The sequence below is a fragment of the Drosophila navojoa genome, chromosome 5 (assembly GCF_054131105.1).
Source record: "Drosophila navojoa isolate 15081-1374.11 chromosome 5, UAZ_NAV_1.0, whole genome shotgun sequence".
Classification (NCBI taxonomy): domain Eukaryota; kingdom Metazoa; phylum Arthropoda; class Insecta; order Diptera; family Drosophilidae; genus Drosophila; species Drosophila navojoa.
Window position 1 is genome coordinate 20,813,304 of NC_142893.1, and position 18,209 is coordinate 20,831,512.

The window sequence follows — 18,209 nt, forward strand, 5'->3', positions numbered from 1 at the left end:
CAAGTGGGTCGAATTTTTCTTTTCTTCTATTTCTCGTTTGCTTTTTCGATAGTTTGGCCAGTTAGTTGGTTAGGTCATGCGAGCACAAGTCCTGAATGTGCACTCAATCGCTGTTAGATACGCATATGCGCTGCATGCTTAGGGAAAGTTATCTATCAAATAGAGGAAGCGAAGATAAATTGAAATTGTCATTATAATAAGTGCATAGAAAATATAATTTAATAGCTGTCATATAAAGACTTGCATATATGTCGGGCACTTGTCTCTATAGTTACTTAAAATATTAAGAGAACATTGATAAATCGCTGATAATAACCCACTCACTTCACCTGCAAATTTACCCTAAGTTTATCTGTACAAGTTCATAGCTAAAAACCAAACTTTTATGGACTTTCCCAACTTTGACATTCGAAAAGCTTTGTCCTCTTATAAATATATAATTAAGTTCAACCAATCGATGGAGTTGACTTGTAAGCAGCTGAACGAACAATTCACTATTTAATTTTTAAGTTGCTTAAAGTTGCCTAAGAAATGCCAGGACTACATAGCCCACCAGGACATCATGGGCCACATGCACCCAGCCATCACCCAGGCGGACCTGGACATGGGCCTGAACATGGCCACCAAACGCATCCGCCGCATCATCAGCCGCCAAAGCCTCATCACCATGGACCGCCAGGACATCCACGTCATCCTCATTAGACTTACTTAAAAATATAAATGTAATTTAAAAATCTAGAATTAAATAACAACACGTTTGACTAATAACTAAAAATCTTTCGAAACCTCGTCTACTCTTTTGGTGTCATTCACATAGAAAAAGCACCTTTGAGGTAATTTTTCCAACACAAATAGAAGACACTGAGCCGTCCATGACAAACGTTTCTTTTTTAAAAACGTTGCTAATAAATATAAAATATAATGAACTAGCTGGCTCAATAGGCAAACAATAGATTTGGATGACATACATGCATTGATAAGATAACACTTATCTAAAGACCATAAAAAATACTAACTTTTGGCATAATATAAAACTTCTGCACCTAGCCAAACGAAATTCAGTTGAGCAAAATAGCTTTTGGGGAACGGAATTCGAACTGATTGAAGACAAATCGTCTACAATGCATCATCACAATCCGCCGTCGCACCACCATGGATCTCCGCCACACCACCACCATGGACCTCCGCCGCACCACCATGGACCACCGCCGCACCACTATGGACCTCCTCCACATCATCATGGACCGCCCCCACATCATCACTGTCCACCGCCGCACCACCATGGACCGCCACACCACCCACCTCAGTATGTGCCGCCACCACATTACGGCTGCCCGCCGCCCCATCATCACGGTCCGCGGCCGGAACCACGCTAAGGTGGATCATCTAGTGTGTGAATTTTTTTTGGCACGTTGTTGTCAAATATAATTTATTTATGCTCAATTAAGTTTTATACATCTCTACGTATATGTAATTGTTTTTCATAATTTAAATATGTAAATAAAAACAAAGCAAAAAAATATATATATATCTATAGATATATAAATTAAAAAAAAAAAAAAAAATCATTAAAAAATTTCATTTATTTTTATGATTGTTTCTAATTTTTTAATATTTTTTTTTTTACATTTCTGTAATTAAATATAAAGACCGGGAACAAATACGGAAACGTTATAAACGTTATATAAAAAGTATATATATGTATCCCATAAATATTATGGTAAACATTTTTTTATATATTTTTTTAAAATAAATTAAATATACAAAAAAAGAGAATATTTTAAAATATTAAATATCCTCATAATTTACATAATATTCAAAATGTTAACACAAATAGGAATGTATATATAATGTATATATATATATATATTTATATATATACGAAGGGAAAGTTTTTTTCTTTTTTCGTAAGAAAAATAACGCTGTTATGTTTAAATTACTTATCAAATATTCCTATCTTAGGGTTTTCCGAATATTTTCACTGCGTATGACTAAACTTTGCTTTTATTTACATACTTAATTGCTATTAGTCATGTCAAGTAGTTCACACAAATATTTAATATTTATATTGATTAGCGAAATGGTATGATTGAGATTAGATAATACTTATCGGGCTATATATATTGGGAGTACCATCAGAGTGTGCTATCCGAGGGCTTTAGTTAGCGTCTGCAACTAGTTCGATTCGCACGTGGAGTCTTCGTTAAGAGAGTTGAAACTAAATGCCACCGCCACATGGAGGACCTGGCTACGGCCATGGCGGGCCACATCATGGAGGACATGGACCGCATCACCACGGACATGGACCTGGGCCACCGCATCATCACGGCCCACCCCATCATCATCATCATCATCACGGACACGGCCATGGGCCAAGGCCGTGCATATGCTGCACGATTTTATAGAGCGAAGGCGCTAATCCCTAGGCGTATTCAATAAAGTTACAATTTAGTTTTAATGTGTCAATAATAAAGAAAGTAAGAGATAAAGAGTTGAAGACGTATACAAAGTAAAAGTGGCTGTTAAACAGCTGTTTAATTAGTCAAATCAAGTGGCTCCAACAATTAATGAGTGGCTAATCACAATGCCTAAATACTTTAAAACCACAAAAGCCGCTTACACGGCGGTTACTTTTATATAAGCGTATATAAATTATATCTATACATGTGTATGCGTGTGTGTGAGTGTATGTGTGTGGCCTTGCGTGTCGATTTCTGCACAGAACATTGGTGGGTGGGCACGGTGTACACTTGCACACACACACACAGGCACACACACATGCACACACGGCTTTAATTTATAGCAGTCAAGTTGGAGCAGACCAGAAGACATACAAGTGCCATAAATTTTGGCAAAGGAACACATTATTTATACTGTCAACTGGCTATATTTGAAACGGAATCCAACGCTACAATATACTACCTATAAATAAGTGCATTAGCCTGCCGAAAAAAGACGAACAGAAAAGAGAGCAGAATGTCGGGAGCAATCCGTAACAAGTAGCGCTCATTTTGGTATAAGTCTTCATTAGCGGTTAAAAGGCTGACCTACAATGGGGGAGACGGCCAGTTAGTTGGCACTGCCAATGGGTTTTTCATACGCATTGAACTGTCGCCGCAGCGTTAAAGCCGGAAGTGCCCAAAACAACAACAACAACAACAACAACAGCAACGGCAGCAGCAGCAGCAACAGCAACAACAATAGCGTATGCGCTGAAAAGGACGAGCCAAAAGGAACGCAACAACAACGCTGGCCAAAAGGAAAATGCTTAAAGTTCAAATTAAGCACAACAGCTGGCGAAAAATTGAATTGAAGGCAACAACAAAAGCAACGGCAACAACAGGCACACTGTCGCTGCATGCTTTCCCTTCTTCGCCCACACACACACACACACACACACACACACACACAGGCCAAACCCAAAGCATTTGAACGACAACAGGCAACGAGCCTGGCGAAGGAAAAACCAAATAAAACAGAAAAAACAATATATAAACATATCTATATATATGTATGTGTGTATACATATATATCTAAAAAGGAAAAACCCGAAGCATGCTTCAAGGCGCCGAGGCGGCAAAAACACGACCTCAACTCGTGTCAACAGCTGGCCAAGAGAGCCAAAAGTCTCTCAGTGAGAGAGAGAGTTTCGCACTGTGGCGCCAATTGCCAGCGTAGCGGCCATTTGTTGTACTAAGCAACGCCTGCGCTCGCAACACCCATCGAGTGAAATATAAACAGAGAGCATGACGTGCGACTTCAAACGAATTTCGTTTTAGTATTTTGTCGCATGCTCTCAAGTTTGGCTGCTCACACAATATTCAGGGCTCGCTTGATAAGAAATCGTCGTCATTGTTATGCTCGATAAAAGACGTATATATTGAGCAGAGTCAGCTCCAGTCGAGAGTCGAATATGCACAGCTATGTTATCACTGAAATATTTCAAGGCTCATACACCTGTATGCAATCAGCATTTTGCTAGTCTTAAGTGCATATTGCGTAAAGCTTTAGCTGTTCAGGGGCTTAAATGGTTAATGCCTTTGATTAGATGTCTTTGTGATTGAAAAGCTTCTTATGGAATTGATTGACATGAGGGCTACCAAATTTGGCTAATGAGCTGATATGGCTAAAAGTAAATTAACTGTCAAATATTCAATGTCAAAGCAGCTATCACACGGCAATAAAACTTATAAATATTTAAAATGTTTCATTTTCCACTTATCTTAAAAAATTTCACTACTAAAATTAATAATTTAACAAGTTCAAAAAGACATTGTGAAATTATTTTGTTCTTAGCTCACATCTGATCTGATTTAAGTCAAAGGTTGATACGGGAAAGGAAATTTTGCGTTTAGATTCTATCAATTAAAAATATGCTAAGAATAAAATTAACTATAATTTTCGTATATGTCGAGTACTGGTATTTCTTAAAGGCTTTTAACTAAAAAACTAAACTAACTAAATTTTTAACCTAAGTCAAACAATAAATTAACGATGTATTCAATTATCAATTCACTAATTATTTAAAAATACATAATATATATTGTATAAATTTAGTTTTGTCAACAATAATATTAATATGAGTGTATAAAAAAATAGATAATATATATTTAAATAATATATATTTAAAAAATATATAAAAATAAGAAATAAATTCAGTAATTCTAGATTGTATCTTGTTGTTTTCTCACTATTGTTTTTTTGTATATTAATTTAAATAATAACTAAAAATATTTCATATATTAGCTTTTTTTGTGGAGCATCATTTTCTTTTATACTGATAATTATATATTAAAAAAAAAAAAAAAAAACAAGTGAATATTATTATTATTTTTAATAATAGCGAAAAGGCCAGGGTGAATTTCCATCCCATTTTTGAACGAAATTTAATATAATATACAAGATATTACCCTTCACATTCTCTCCACCTGCTTAGAATAAATACAAAAATATTTTTCGAATATTTTCATAAACTATATGCTATAATTTGTAATTAAAAGCTTTTACCTTCTACCCTCAAGTTAAATTGAAATTTAACTATTTTGTAACATTTTTCATAATTTCTGGTTGTTAATTTTACCTTGCGATTCGCTTCATTTGGAACGTTGCATTTAATTATGTGCTCGGTAGTTCCATTATGTTGAAAAGTGCTTGGGCTATAATGCCAGCCATATCCTAAGCATGTAATTATAAATGTGAGTGTTTCGAGTGTTGGGTGTGTGTGTGTGTTCGCCTGCCACGCCCACTGCTTAAGTACAGATGCCTGCTAGCCTGTCAGCCTGCCAGCCTGCCAGCCAGTTCGCCACCCAGCAACGTAGTAGTGCATAAATTATGTTAGGCCAAAGTGCAAGCAAAGTTATTTGCAACATAAACCTTGCCACGAGCACACATAGAGACACACACATGCACTCATAAACACATACATACACACTCAGTCATAGAGACATAGGGCCTTGGTTTGTTAGAAAGATTAACGCGTGCATTTTGTTTTTATTTTTTTCGTTTTTTTCTTTTTTTTTTTTTTGCCAACAGCTCATAAAAACACACCAATAAACACACACACACATAGATACTTAAAACTAAGCCGTCTGCGCTCAGACTAAACGAGGTTACATTAGTAAGGAGTCCACGACTGACAGATACTACAGATGGACAACAAATTAATGAATTACTACTTCAATGTTAAAAAGAGTCTCTATTAATTTGTTGGAATAACTGAAATTTGTTCCCTCTAAGCCTTACCATGAATTTAGTTAGGTATCGATAAGAGCTGATAAACTTCTTTGGCTAACAGTATTCCGATGTAGAGAGATCGAAAGATCGAAATCAGACTGTCGAATATAGATTTAGAACCACACAAAAGATTGATGAACTGAGCTAAGACTTTGGCCGAGTTTCTGTATGTAGAAGTAAAAGTTTGTTTTAAATTTACATATATTTATATTAAATATATACATTATGTTCTAATCTATAAATATTTAAAATATGACTATAGAAACATAATAGATTTATTGTATCATTCAATATGTTCACTGTAAAAACGTTATTCCCAACTTGGTCATTTTCAATGGGTATCGGAAAAACAAACTGCAACGGAAGCTGCGCCTCTGTCGAGCGCTCGGGCGTTGTCAGTTTTAGTAAGCAGAGAGGCGAGAGGTGGCTTGGATGACACGGAATGAGTGGAGCAGCGACTGCTCATGGCGGGCCACTTCAGCGACAATAATAAGCGCCACAACAGCAACGTCAGCTTCAGCGTCAGCGGATGCGACTGTCCCACCAGAAGGTGCGAACCGTGGCGTCTGTTAATGATAATGATGACAGTCTGTCGCCGGCTTTCGCCGCGCTGCTCTGCTCTGTGCCGCGTTGCACTTGCTCGCTGTAGGACACTCGGCGCGCTAGTTAAAGTTTTAATTTGGCATATTATAGTGGCTGTAGTGGCGCATCGTGCGCTCGTTAGATACGGATATGGATATGAGCATATGGTATTATGTGAACACAACTACTCAAAGGAGAAGATTATACACTCAACAGCAAAAAAAGAGGGAAAAAGACCTGGCGATGGCAAAGACTAACAACACTTGAGCTTGAAACTTCTGGCATTGAACTTACGCAATAAGAAATAAGAGAGTAAGTCAAAAAAAAAAGTGCAAATGATAGCAACTGAATGAAATGAATCACCCCAACTTTGCTAGGGCAAAGTTTAAGAGATTCCGAAACATAGTTTTAGATAAATTTAATTTGTTCCTTTGCTAGACTTTTTTTATTTTATTTTTAATAAATATATAAATATTTAAAATACCTAAGGAAATTAATTTCAGTTTTTATTTCTAAAAGGTAAATATATTTTAAAATTTCTAATACAAATAATTGTTTCAAAAGTAAAGTTGGTTAACATAATATCAAATACATATTTATTAATATATAGTATACCATTTTCTGATTCAAATTAAGAATAATAGTAATAAATAAAATAAGAAAATGAAAATTTTTATAATTAATAATTTTTAAATTTTAATTAAATGTCAAGAATTTTTTTATATATGCAAAAAAAAAAATATTCGTTGGTTTTGTTCTTAAGATATATCTACATGATATTGTTTGATTAATTGTTGTAATAGGGTTAATAAACAAGTTAGTAAAAAAAAAATTAATAAATTTAAATATATTAGCCGTTTTGTCTGCGATCACGTCTGTTTAATCAATCAAGTCGATTCTAGCAATACTAAAGTAGTAAATCATTTACAAATTAAATTTAAGAAAAATGTGAATATGATAATAAAATCAATTATTCTTAACAAATATACATATAATTGATAAATATATCATTTAAATTGTCATTTGATCAATTTCCCTGAATTATGAACAATAAATCCGCACTTCGCAGGCAATTACTTAAAAATTAATCAAATTCACAAACAAAAACTCTGATTAAATTCTAATTTTGGTAACAAGTCCTTTGCGTAGAAATCTCTTGTGTTGTGTCATTGGTTTGCTTTTACTGGCTTGCGGATATCAGCGCAGGGGCAGAGCTCACACTTAAAGCCATTTAGCAAATTATGTGCGACTTCCTTTAACCCTTAAGTAAAGCAGAGCAGCACAAAGAAGACGCCAAGGCAATGGCAATGCCAAAGCCAAGACGAAGGCAGCGGCCAAATGGGAGGAACATTTTTTGGCAAGCATTTTCAATTCAATCAAACGCCCACTAAGAGAAATGCAAATACCCAAAAGACAGACACACAAAACACACACAGACACATACACACATAGACACGCGCGCACACACATGTTGGCATTTAAATAAAAATAAACATGCCAAATGGTTAGAAATACTTTGAAACACTTTTAAGCATCATTACATTAGCAAATTTTTCTCTACGCTATGCAGAAAAGCAACAAAAGGGGCATGGAGGGGGCGGGGTGGTGTGGTGTTGTGTTGTATGTAAGAGGTGGTGTGTTAGATGGGCGGCGTGCGAAGCTTTAGCAGCAGCAGAATATACAAAAGGAAAATGTGAGCTAAAGAGATTTTTGGGCGAAAATTGTGGGCGTGACTCCAGCCACTTCTTTGCAATTTTATTACATTTGAAAACGGTCCGTATGTGTTTGTGTGTGTGTGTGTGTGGTGTGCGTGGCAGTGTGAGTGGGCGTGTCCAGCCATAACGCCGTCGGACTAAAGCACACATTATGGCCACCTTTCTCGCTTTTCGCTTTTTCGCCAACGCCAACTTTCGTAGCATTTTCTAATTTACATTTAACACAAATGTAATTATTGACAAAAGGCAAAACGCTCTGACAACATATGCAGCACCACCATGGACATGGTGGTGCACCCGACCGGGCAGCACCACAAACGTCGGTTTCTATGTAATTGTCGTTATAATAAATAACTTCAACTGTCCAACACTTGACACTTGACATCAACTGCAACGGAAGCGAGCACACAAAAAACTACCAGAATGAACGAATATCAATTGGTAAACACTTTGCATATACCCTGGAAAAGTTAAGCAGCTGGAAGATTGACAGTTAGCTGTCGTCCAAGATTTTTTTCAATGAATACTTGTATATTTGAAGCTATATAAAAATATTAATAGTAGTTAATAAAATGAAATTGAGGAATTGTTTTAATTTTAAAATTGAAGCAAAAAATTATTTAAAAAAAAATAATAATAAAAATATATAAAATAATAAAATATATTCTATTTCAGGTATAAATTTTTGTAAGCATTTGAAGCATCAAAATAAAAAATAAATAAAAATAATTCTAAATTAATTATTGATAAATTTAAAAAATATTTTGCATAGAAATATGTGGGAAAATATATTTAAACAAAAAAAAACATTTATCTATTATTGATGTAATTTATTATTATTTTTCTTGTATGAATAAATGTCATATAAAATCGAAAGTCTTATATATGTATGTATATGATGAATAAAATAAAAATAACATAAAAAAAATAATTAAAAATCTATAAAAATAATAATTTGTACGTTGAAGGATATATATAATGTAATTTACATGAAGAAAATTAATGTGTTTTTGAGAAGTTTGCAGAATTCTATATCTGTAGCTTATCCACGTCCAATATGCCTGCCTATCCTCCCGCTGGCTTAAGGCAGGGTATTAGACCGCCAAACTCAGTCCAGTTGAGTTGAGACCGCATGCAAAGCGCCAGAAAAACAGCGTCGCATATTTCAAACGGGACACATGTAAAATGCTGAAGCGCTGATAAGGACATTAACATTTGCACAAACACATGATAGAGCTGTGGAGAGGACTAATGGGGAATACTCCAGTTCCATTCTTTCTCTCACTCCCACTCTTTTTCTGTTTCTGGAAACTTTGAATTCGTATGCGGTACATCAGAAAAAATAAAAAACTTTACCGCGTCGCTTTTGACACGCAAATTTATAACAGCAGAAACTTGTTGTGGTGCCAACAGCGAAAAAAAAAACACAAACCCCACCGAACCACACGAAAATAATAAAAATAAAATACAAATACGTGAAATGGGAGTGGAAAATATAGGTATAAATAAAAAGGTAGCAAATTTTTGAACGCATACAAATGCAATTTAAATTTACTTATTTAGAAGCCCACGGGAATTCCAAATTATTTGCCTTTTCACGCAAATTTAGCGACCATTTTTCTCCAAAGGGAGGCATGCCTCCCTTTTTTTCGTTAGACAGGTGGGCACCAAATTGTTTGAGTTTACATAGTTAAAGCACGGACGGAGGTGTGGGGAGGCGTGGCACCCTCTGACATGTGCTGCACAAGTTTTTCGGCTGAGTTTTTGGACGATTAGAAAATGCTTGAGAGCCAAAGTAAAACCAAAAGGCTCTGACAAATGCCCAGACTGGCAATTGTTAATGTTGTTGTTGTTATTGTTGTTGTTGCTGTTGCTCCTGTGGTGATTAATGACGTCGAATGCTGTATAAGCAGACGGCGGGGTCTTGGCAGCTTAATTTAAAATGAAAATTGTACTTAATTTCTAGCGTAGCTTAGCAGGCGAGCTGGCTCGCCGGGCCAGAAGCTGAGGGGAGGGAGCAGCAAAGACAGCTGCTGTTTGCTTAACAAGCGAGACAGAGAGAGTCTGGCAGCGGGTGAGATGGGCAGGGAGGGAGTGAGAGCTTATAGAAAAGCCATTCGGTAACTCGCCTGCCCTTGAGCAGAGCTCTTTCATTGTCTAGCTAGGTTTCGAACTCTAGGAGTCTATTTACAGCGCTTTGCACATAACTCAAGCATTAAGCACATAGTACATCATTTAGTGCATTAAATACAAAATATGAGATTATTAGGCCTGGTTGCTGAATAAGAAGGCTTATTTCAGGAATTTATGAAGTTTTAAAAATAATAGATAATAGAACTATAGCGGAATTTTTTTTGTTGAAGCTGAACCCTCCTATAATTTCTGTATTCCTTGTACATATAGACAATATTAAGATTTATAATATTATTATAATATAATAATTTTCCATGAATATTGGAAAATTAAATATTGGTAGTTAAAAGATTAGATTCTTTATTTTATTTAGTTGAATCCATTTATTTGTTGTAATCCATTTGATTTGTTGTATTTTAGTTTTATTTAATGGTACTCTATTTCCTAGGAAATTATTTTGGCGATCATAAGGGTTTAGCTACAAATTTTTAACAGAGATTAGGTGAATTTGCTATATATTTCATAATCATATTCCTAGGTCGTATACTAATAAGAATTTTAAAACCTGACTTAAGGGAAAGCCGATGAACCACTCGAACTATTGTTTTTATTATTGTTTTGTCATAATTTTCAAATATTTTGTATTCAAGTAGTAATACATATCAACTAAAAAGATGTACTATTCTTTATTTATTTATTGATTTATTTTTTTATTGTTTATATATATATTTTTGGTAAATAGAGTAATAATATATTCAAGGATTTTTTAGTTATTCCTATGGTCATAATATTTCATTTTATTTTAAATTTACCTTCAATGCTTATTTATTTCTGATCGATTTCTAATCTCCTAACTGAAATTTTATTCCCCTCTAAATTAACGCACTGTCAAATTGCGGTAAGCATATGTCACATGCATGAGTATATGTGTATATGTATATGCATTCGTATATTTATATGGTATGTGTCTTTCTATACACATTGTCAGGTTGACTTTCGACTTAGAAATTTTGAAGTTTGTTTGGCGAACCGCAGGCAAATTGAATTAAGATTTGCCACGTGAGGATTTCGAAGAATTTACACAAAGTCAAACCAGCTTTAGTTTATTATTATTGTTTGGCTGTTCGAGCGTTTGGGTGGATGGAGACACTATGTGGCTGGGTGGTTGGGTGGTTCGGTGGTGAGGTGGCTCGCTGGTTAGGTGGTTGCTTGTTGGCAATTTTCAATCGCAATCTTTTCGTTCGTTTTTTTTGTTGTTTTTGGTTTATTTCTTTGGCGCAAAAGCTACTTTATTTTGACAGCAGACAAACAAATGTCAGAATTGAAATTAAAAGGAAGCCAGCGACAGGCAGACGAGTGTGGGCAAAACTTGGTGGAAAACCTGAAGAAGGAGCAGCAGAGCAGCAGAGCAGCGGCAGCAGCTAGAAGTGGCAGCCGCATTACGCAGCAGCGACAGCTACCCAGTCTTCTCTCCCTCTCTCGCTCTCTCTCTCTGTATCTCTCTCTGTTTCACTCTTTTTCTCAGTTCAAGGCAGAGCTCTTCTGCAACAACACCCACACGCATTGCTCTGCTGACTTTCTTGCATTCCCGTATTTGCTTTGGTTTGTGTTTTTGTGGGTGTGTGTGTGCGTGTATGTGCCTTTTTTTGTTGTTTTTGTACATTTCACACAGCGTGAAATTTTCTAAATGTCATTTTGCTGTCATCTCGTGGATAATAAGATTACAACTACGTTGAAATAATAGGATTCAAATGAAAAAACTTTGCCGTCGTCTGTCTTTTACTTCAGCTACAGCTATAGCTATAGCTTCTGCTTCTACTTCTCCTTCTTCGTTTTCTGTGACTTTTCCTCGCTCATCTCAACTTTCAATACGACTTACACCGCGCCTTTCAGATACATATCTCGCCAGCTCCCCGCCAGTCCGAGCTGTGGGCGCGTTTTGGCAAAGTGCAAACTTTTCATTTGGTCTCGCTGATTGAGTAGTGCGATAATGATTAAGCAGCTGCCAAGCAAGTAAAAAAAAAGAAAAAGAGAAGAAAATTAAAAACAAATACGAAACAAACATGAGTTGGTAAAAGCAGACTCATTGATCTGGAGACCACGCTTCAAACATCTGAATAATGCCCCTTCTGCCAGTCTGCATGCATAATTGATCTTTCGATCGTTCGCCTTTAATGAACCTAAGCCAAACTCAAGAAGGTTTGCTTTCATAGAGCACGCCCGCAGGCTAGTTGTCTGAAAGTACTTGGCGTAATGCCAAACGAACATGAAATGGATATAAAACAAACTGCTCAAAAAAAGTGACAGCTTGGGTAGATCACAGCCGCGGGCCCATAAAAAAAATGGAGAAATATAGAAAAAAGTAAATAAAAACCGGCTTAGACTACCGCGAAATTCGACTATAAAAACCCAGCGCAATAGCACAGAAATCATCAGAACTTCTTCAGTGTTCTAACAATTCGCAACAACATGAATCCCATTTTTGTGATCGCTTTGACCGCCTTCTTCGTCGCTGTGGCTGTGGCAACTGTAAGTAGAAATTATAGATCTAAAAGAAAAAATACGAAAATTGAAATACAAAACTAAAAAAAAAGAAATAAAGTGAAAAGATATGATTTTGATGTGAATGTAGTTAGATATGGAAAGAAGGAGAAGGTAAAAAAGTAAAAATGCACATATATAAAAAGATATATATAAACTTTTATAATAAAATTAGGGACGAAGAAGGAAAAATAAAATAAACATAAATTTACTAAAATCAATTTGAAGAAAGAGTATAATATATGCTATTAAGGTATAGCTGTATCATGATCTTAAAGATGAAACAACTGGCAATCAATTGCTTTCAAGAATGATGGATCAAAAAAAAAAAAGAAGCTAAGTGACCCGGAAAAAAAAGTTAGATCAACAGTATAACGAAAATGATAATAAATACAATATATTCTCACTTGGCCTTATCTAAGACTCTCTCTAAATCCATTGCTGAATTCCTTCAACTCCTCAATTTCTAATCCACAGCCCGTTGAGCTCACCGACGAGCAGAAAAAACTCATTAAACAACATGTTGCGCAGTGCACCGAGGAGGTCAATCTGACCGAAGAGGAGATCGCCAAGGTAAAGGCCAAGGACTTCACGAACCCCAGCGAGAACATCAAATGCTTTGCCAACTGCTTCTACGAGAAGACTGGTACACTCAAGGACGGCGTTGTCCAAGAGGAGGTGGTGCTGAAGAAGCTCGGCGCCATCATCGGCGAGGAGAAGACCCGCCAGGCTCTGACCAAATGCAGCGGCATCAAGGGCGAGAATAAATGTGATACGGCCAGCAAATTGTACGAATGCTTCGAATCCTTCAAGTCCGCCGAGATTAAGGCTTAAAGCAACATTTTGTTCACATGCTGACAAATTGTAATTAATTTATGCTTGCATTGAAAAACAATAATAATAACTGTATATCGTAATAGATAAAACAAAACGTTGTCTACTTGTGTGTAAGTGTGCATAATGTTGACTAGCTGGACAGAGTTGCATGCGAAAAGCACTGCGGGTGCTGTGGGTTTTGCAAGGGTAGCTGAATGAAGCTCCGCTCGAGAAATGCGTTTGTTTAGCTTGGCATGTAAACTAACTGAAGTTGGTGAGCGATCAAATTCAGAATGTTTTATGTTTATTCTACAGCAGCAACTAATTTTTTTTTTTTTTTTTTGTACTCTAAGCCCATTGAAAATGGGAAACTTCCTAAATAAAATATCTCAGCGTATTGCTGTAAAAATATTATTTTTATGAGATTTTAAACTAAATTTCTTAGCATATTATTGAAGGGATTTCATAAATTCAAGAAAAGGAATTAGAGCTATTATCACTAATATCATTTTGTAGTAAAACAGCTAGTATAAAAAAAAAAGGCATGGTAATACTAAAAGAAAAGTGCTCAGCCAACTGAACCCGAAATCTGTTGATAAAGTACTACTACTTTACTATGTATATATACTATGCTGGTATTATAAGATATTTTTATGCATTTGGCTTCGTTCTTTTCTAATATTCCATTTACATTTCTCTGCCTTACATTATGATGAAAAAGTCTCTATTTTATGCAGTATTACCTTAATTTCGCGTCCAAAATTGTCGAAAATTGTTTCTCTGTGCAGTTGGGTATTCTTTGTAATGCGTCACAGTTTGTCACAGCTTAATTGCAGCTTTGCTGGCCTCTGGACTGGGCAGAAGCCAGCAGCTTAAATGGATTATGTATACATAATGGTACATACATATGTACATGTACAACAACTACTATGTAGATAAAAGCGCGCGTGTGTGCGTGTGTGTGCATGCTGGCTCATTTGCCATTTTCAATTTGCATAATTAAATGCACAATGCACGTGCCCCAACCACCCACGATTATGCGGCAAATGCGTTAATATTGTGAAATAACTTTATTATTTAACGGATTTCACTGCGTGATTGCCGCGCTGTACGCCTGTCATTTATGCAAAGTGCATTCGGCCCCTGCTCTATACATTTAAGCTGTGAGTGCCTTTGACATGCAGAGCTCCAAGTTGTAGATATGTTCGCAGGCATTTGGAACCTTTTTCACGCTAGTCATGCAGTCAGTGAGCTTGGTCTTGATCTTGTCCACCGGCGCACTGAATCGAGCCTGTGCATATTTCACAATTCTCTCACCGTTGGCCTTACCATCGGCGGCCATCAGACCCATTTTCTTGTATAGACAATCGTGATAGCATTTGTACGCAGCAGACGGATTCGCCACATCCTTGTTGGCCATGATTTGAGTCGCTTCGTCAGCCGGGATTTTCAGCTCTTTGATGCACTCCTGCTGCTTTTTCGCATAGGCAGCCAAGTCCGCAGCACTCTGGGACTGTGAGTGAAAATTGTCTATTAAAATAGTTCAATATTCTCGCTTATATGATCCAAACTTACCACAGCTAGCGCGTAGAGCGAGCATACGATTAAGACTTGCACAAAAATGTTGACTTTCATTTCGCGTCGAACTTGGAACACTGATATTTTTGGAGCTATTTCATGCTGTTTATATAGTCAAGAGTCTGAAATATTGACCGAAATATTGAAAATTATTTTAATTAAATTATTAAATTGAATTTCATTTTAATTTTGGCTAGTTAACGCTGTTAGCCTAGCATTAAATTTGTATTTCCCGGTTGTAGTTTCGCCAAATAGAGAATTATGTAGCATATATTTATATAATTGATAAGTGTAATTTTATTCTTTAATCGATCTAGATGTATATACATTTCAAAAATCAAAAGTTGAATATTTATGTTATTCCTACGCTGCTGTTAAATAACAATAATAATAAACCACAACAAAATATATTAAAATATTACTTATATATAATCAGATATCTATTATACTCATATTTTATGGAATATGTTAAAAAGTAATTTAAGTAATGCTATTTTGCAAACCGATATAAAGAATGAAATATTTACATATTTATTTTCAATTGTAGAGAACTCTTCTAAAGCTCTGTTGATTAACTTTTGTATGTTCTATATAACAGTAACGACACTGTTATTAACAGTATGTACATAAAATAAGAATAAAATTATATTATCTTAATTCAGTAACGAATACTTTTTTACTTTACAGCTCAATTATTATTATTAAATTTTATAGCTATTGCTTTGAAGAATAAGCTCAACGTTCTTCAAATATCGCCCAAAGCTATGCAATCACAAATGAAAATAGTATATGAAAATATATCAAGCTATGCCTGAAACCACGCAACACAAATATTGCCATAAAAAAATACCGTTGCATATTACATACACACATATATATATATTTATTTATTTATATGTGCGGAATATATATTTATATAGAATATAAATACGACAAAGTTTATATATATAAATAGGATTTAGGCCTCTGCCGCTGCCGCTGCTGCTGCCGCCTCCGCTGCGTCGCTAATGCGCTGCATGGCATCAATGATCTCATTGGCCTTGTCCGTTGCACTCACAATGTTCTCATTGTCGTTCTCCTTCTCGCTCTGAGCCTCATTATCGTTCTCGGTCTCGTTCTCCTCGGTGTCTGGCAGATCACTGTTCGTTTCGTTACGTTCGAGCATCTCGCGCAGTCGCTGCTCCGTGTCCAGATTCTTGAGATGATTGTAGCACAAGTGCAGCTTGTAGGCAGCCTCACAGCGATTCCTGCTATTCATGTTCTTGCACTCCTTCAGCTCCGGCTTCAGGCGCTGCATCAGATTGTCCAGCTGCATTTTGAAGGCCTCCTCCAGCATCATGTCGTAGTGCACAACGCCCAGACTCTCGTATAAGCAGCGCACAAAGCACTGCAAGGGCTCGTTCCGCTTCATATCCAGATAGGGTGACCCACTGCCATAGTCTATTTCCGGCGCATTATTGACGGCATTCAGCTCAGCTTCCCCATCGGCGGGAGCAATGGCCAGCTCATTGTCTGAGTTGTTGTTATCGTTGAAGAGCAGGCTAAGCCGAAAGAATTTCAACTGCGACATCGATATCTCCGTCTCCCGCATGCAGGACTGCAGCAAGTCCTGATTGAGCTTCGTTTGCTGCCTTGTCACAGTCTGTTCATCCAAAACGCTGCGCGTCAAGGACATGTTCAGGGACACAGAGACGGACCGTGCCTAGATAGAGTGAAATACAGAATATGGCAGCTGATCAACGCTAAGAGCTCCGTCCTATGAATTCCTCTCTTACCCAAACTGGATTCAGACACAGGCCCAGACACTGCGCCAAGAACAACAGGGTGACTCGAGTATGCATTTAAAATGATTTCGATCCACTTTGTACTTGATTTTCCTTCTTCTTTTCTAGAGCACTTGGAAACGTGTTCAACTATATATGACACTGACGTGTGCACTGTTTAACCTTATATAAGGTACAGCTTGTTGGGTTTAATTCGTGTTTAATAGCTATAAATAACTTTAATATTCGCACGCCTGACTAGACGCTGATCGGAAACGGATCCATCGTAGGCAAAGTACAGGAAATTATAAATAATGTCACGAATTTCATGCTTCATGCTCAAATTTTGTGTATCTTATTTTGTAATGATTTATAATGACTGCGATGAGTCCAGCTACTTTTTGCAGATAAATATCATTTAAAAGGATTCGCATCAGTGCGTGGCTACAGATTATTAGCTACGTTTATGTAAAGCTTTAAATATGACACATACAAATAATGGAGTATATTTGTACAACTAAAAATATACCTAAATGATCTAAATGCTATTAAACTGTTGTTGTAGCAATGGAAATATCATCGATTATCAAAGTTAAGGAGCCCAATAATTTGGACTTGCTTTACTTGAAAATAATTTGATTTTTTTCACATGTACCTAATAATTTAACTTTGAAGGAATCAAACAAAAAAAAATAAAAAATTAAAGTTAAGTAAGTCAATTAGCTGCTGAGGAAATGGAATTCTTAGAGTTCTCAAATCAGTAATTTTATATATTTTATAAGAATAAGTTAGTATATTTATTCATGTTAAATTTTCTTCAAAAAACATTTTTTTATAAGCTCTTACAACGGAATTAAAGAAATTTTTGTTTTGTTACTCTTCCAGCAATTACTTAACTCCATTAAGGTATTTGGCAATTACTCAAGAAATGCGTAAAATCTGAGATATATATTAACTCGAATCGCAGTCCATTGAAGTTGCGGCTGTTGGTGGTGTTGGCCTTAAAAGCAATACTTAATTGATGAACTCGACAGGAGACGTGGGCTGATTATCTGGAGCAGGAGATGGCAACAGGACCTGGTCGCCAGACACATGTATGTCTTTAAGATCAAAGTAAAGACAGCTGAACTGTCAATGCCACAATGCCAATGTATACAGCATATCTAACAACCCCCCGAGCGGAGTTTTTATAAAATTAAATTACATTAATGTGAGAACCGCAGGCAGCCAATCCAGGAGTCCAATGCCAGGGCAGACTCATTGAGCCAACTAACAAGGCGAACAGGACAAGCGAAATAAGAAAAGTTGCTCGCTCTGAAATGCTCAGCCTGGCTGTCGCTGTACACCC

General features: G+C 36.3%; 3 protein-coding genes and 1 long non-coding RNA gene across 4 annotated transcripts in view; 2 read left to right on the forward strand and 2 right to left on the reverse strand.

Annotated features, from left to right (window-relative positions):
• Positions 1–18,209, forward strand: part of LOC149091168 (uncharacterized) — a 184,245-nt gene that overhangs the window by 126,103 nt on the left and 39,933 nt on the right. The gene's annotated exons all lie outside the window — the stretch shown is intronic.
• Positions 12,547–13,635, forward strand: Obp56a (Odorant-binding protein 56a). The gene is made up of 2 exons (XM_018106169.3): positions 12,547–12,692; positions 13,182–13,635. The coding sequence occupies exons 1-2, from the start codon at positions 12,633–12,635 to the stop codon at positions 13,536–13,538; spliced, it is 417 nt and encodes a 138-aa protein (XP_017961658.1). The 5' UTR covers positions 12,547–12,632; the 3' UTR covers positions 13,539–13,635.
• On the reverse strand, positions 14,576–15,206 carry Obp56b (Odorant-binding protein 56b). The gene is made up of 2 exons (XM_030388684.2): positions 15,096–15,206; positions 14,576–15,033 (listed from the first exon to the last, which is right to left on the reverse strand). Exons 1-2 carry the CDS (start codon positions 15,153–15,155, stop codon positions 14,677–14,679), a joined length of 417 nt encoding a protein of 138 aa, XP_030244544.1. The 5' UTR covers positions 15,156–15,206; the 3' UTR covers positions 14,576–14,676.
• Positions 16,026–17,036, reverse strand: Obp56c (Odorant-binding protein 56c). The gene is made up of 2 exons (XM_030388683.2): positions 16,874–17,036; positions 16,026–16,800 (listed from the first exon to the last, which is right to left on the reverse strand). Exons 1-2 carry the CDS (start codon positions 16,937–16,939, stop codon positions 16,057–16,059), a joined length of 810 nt encoding a protein of 269 aa, XP_030244543.1. The 5' UTR covers positions 16,940–17,036; the 3' UTR covers positions 16,026–16,056.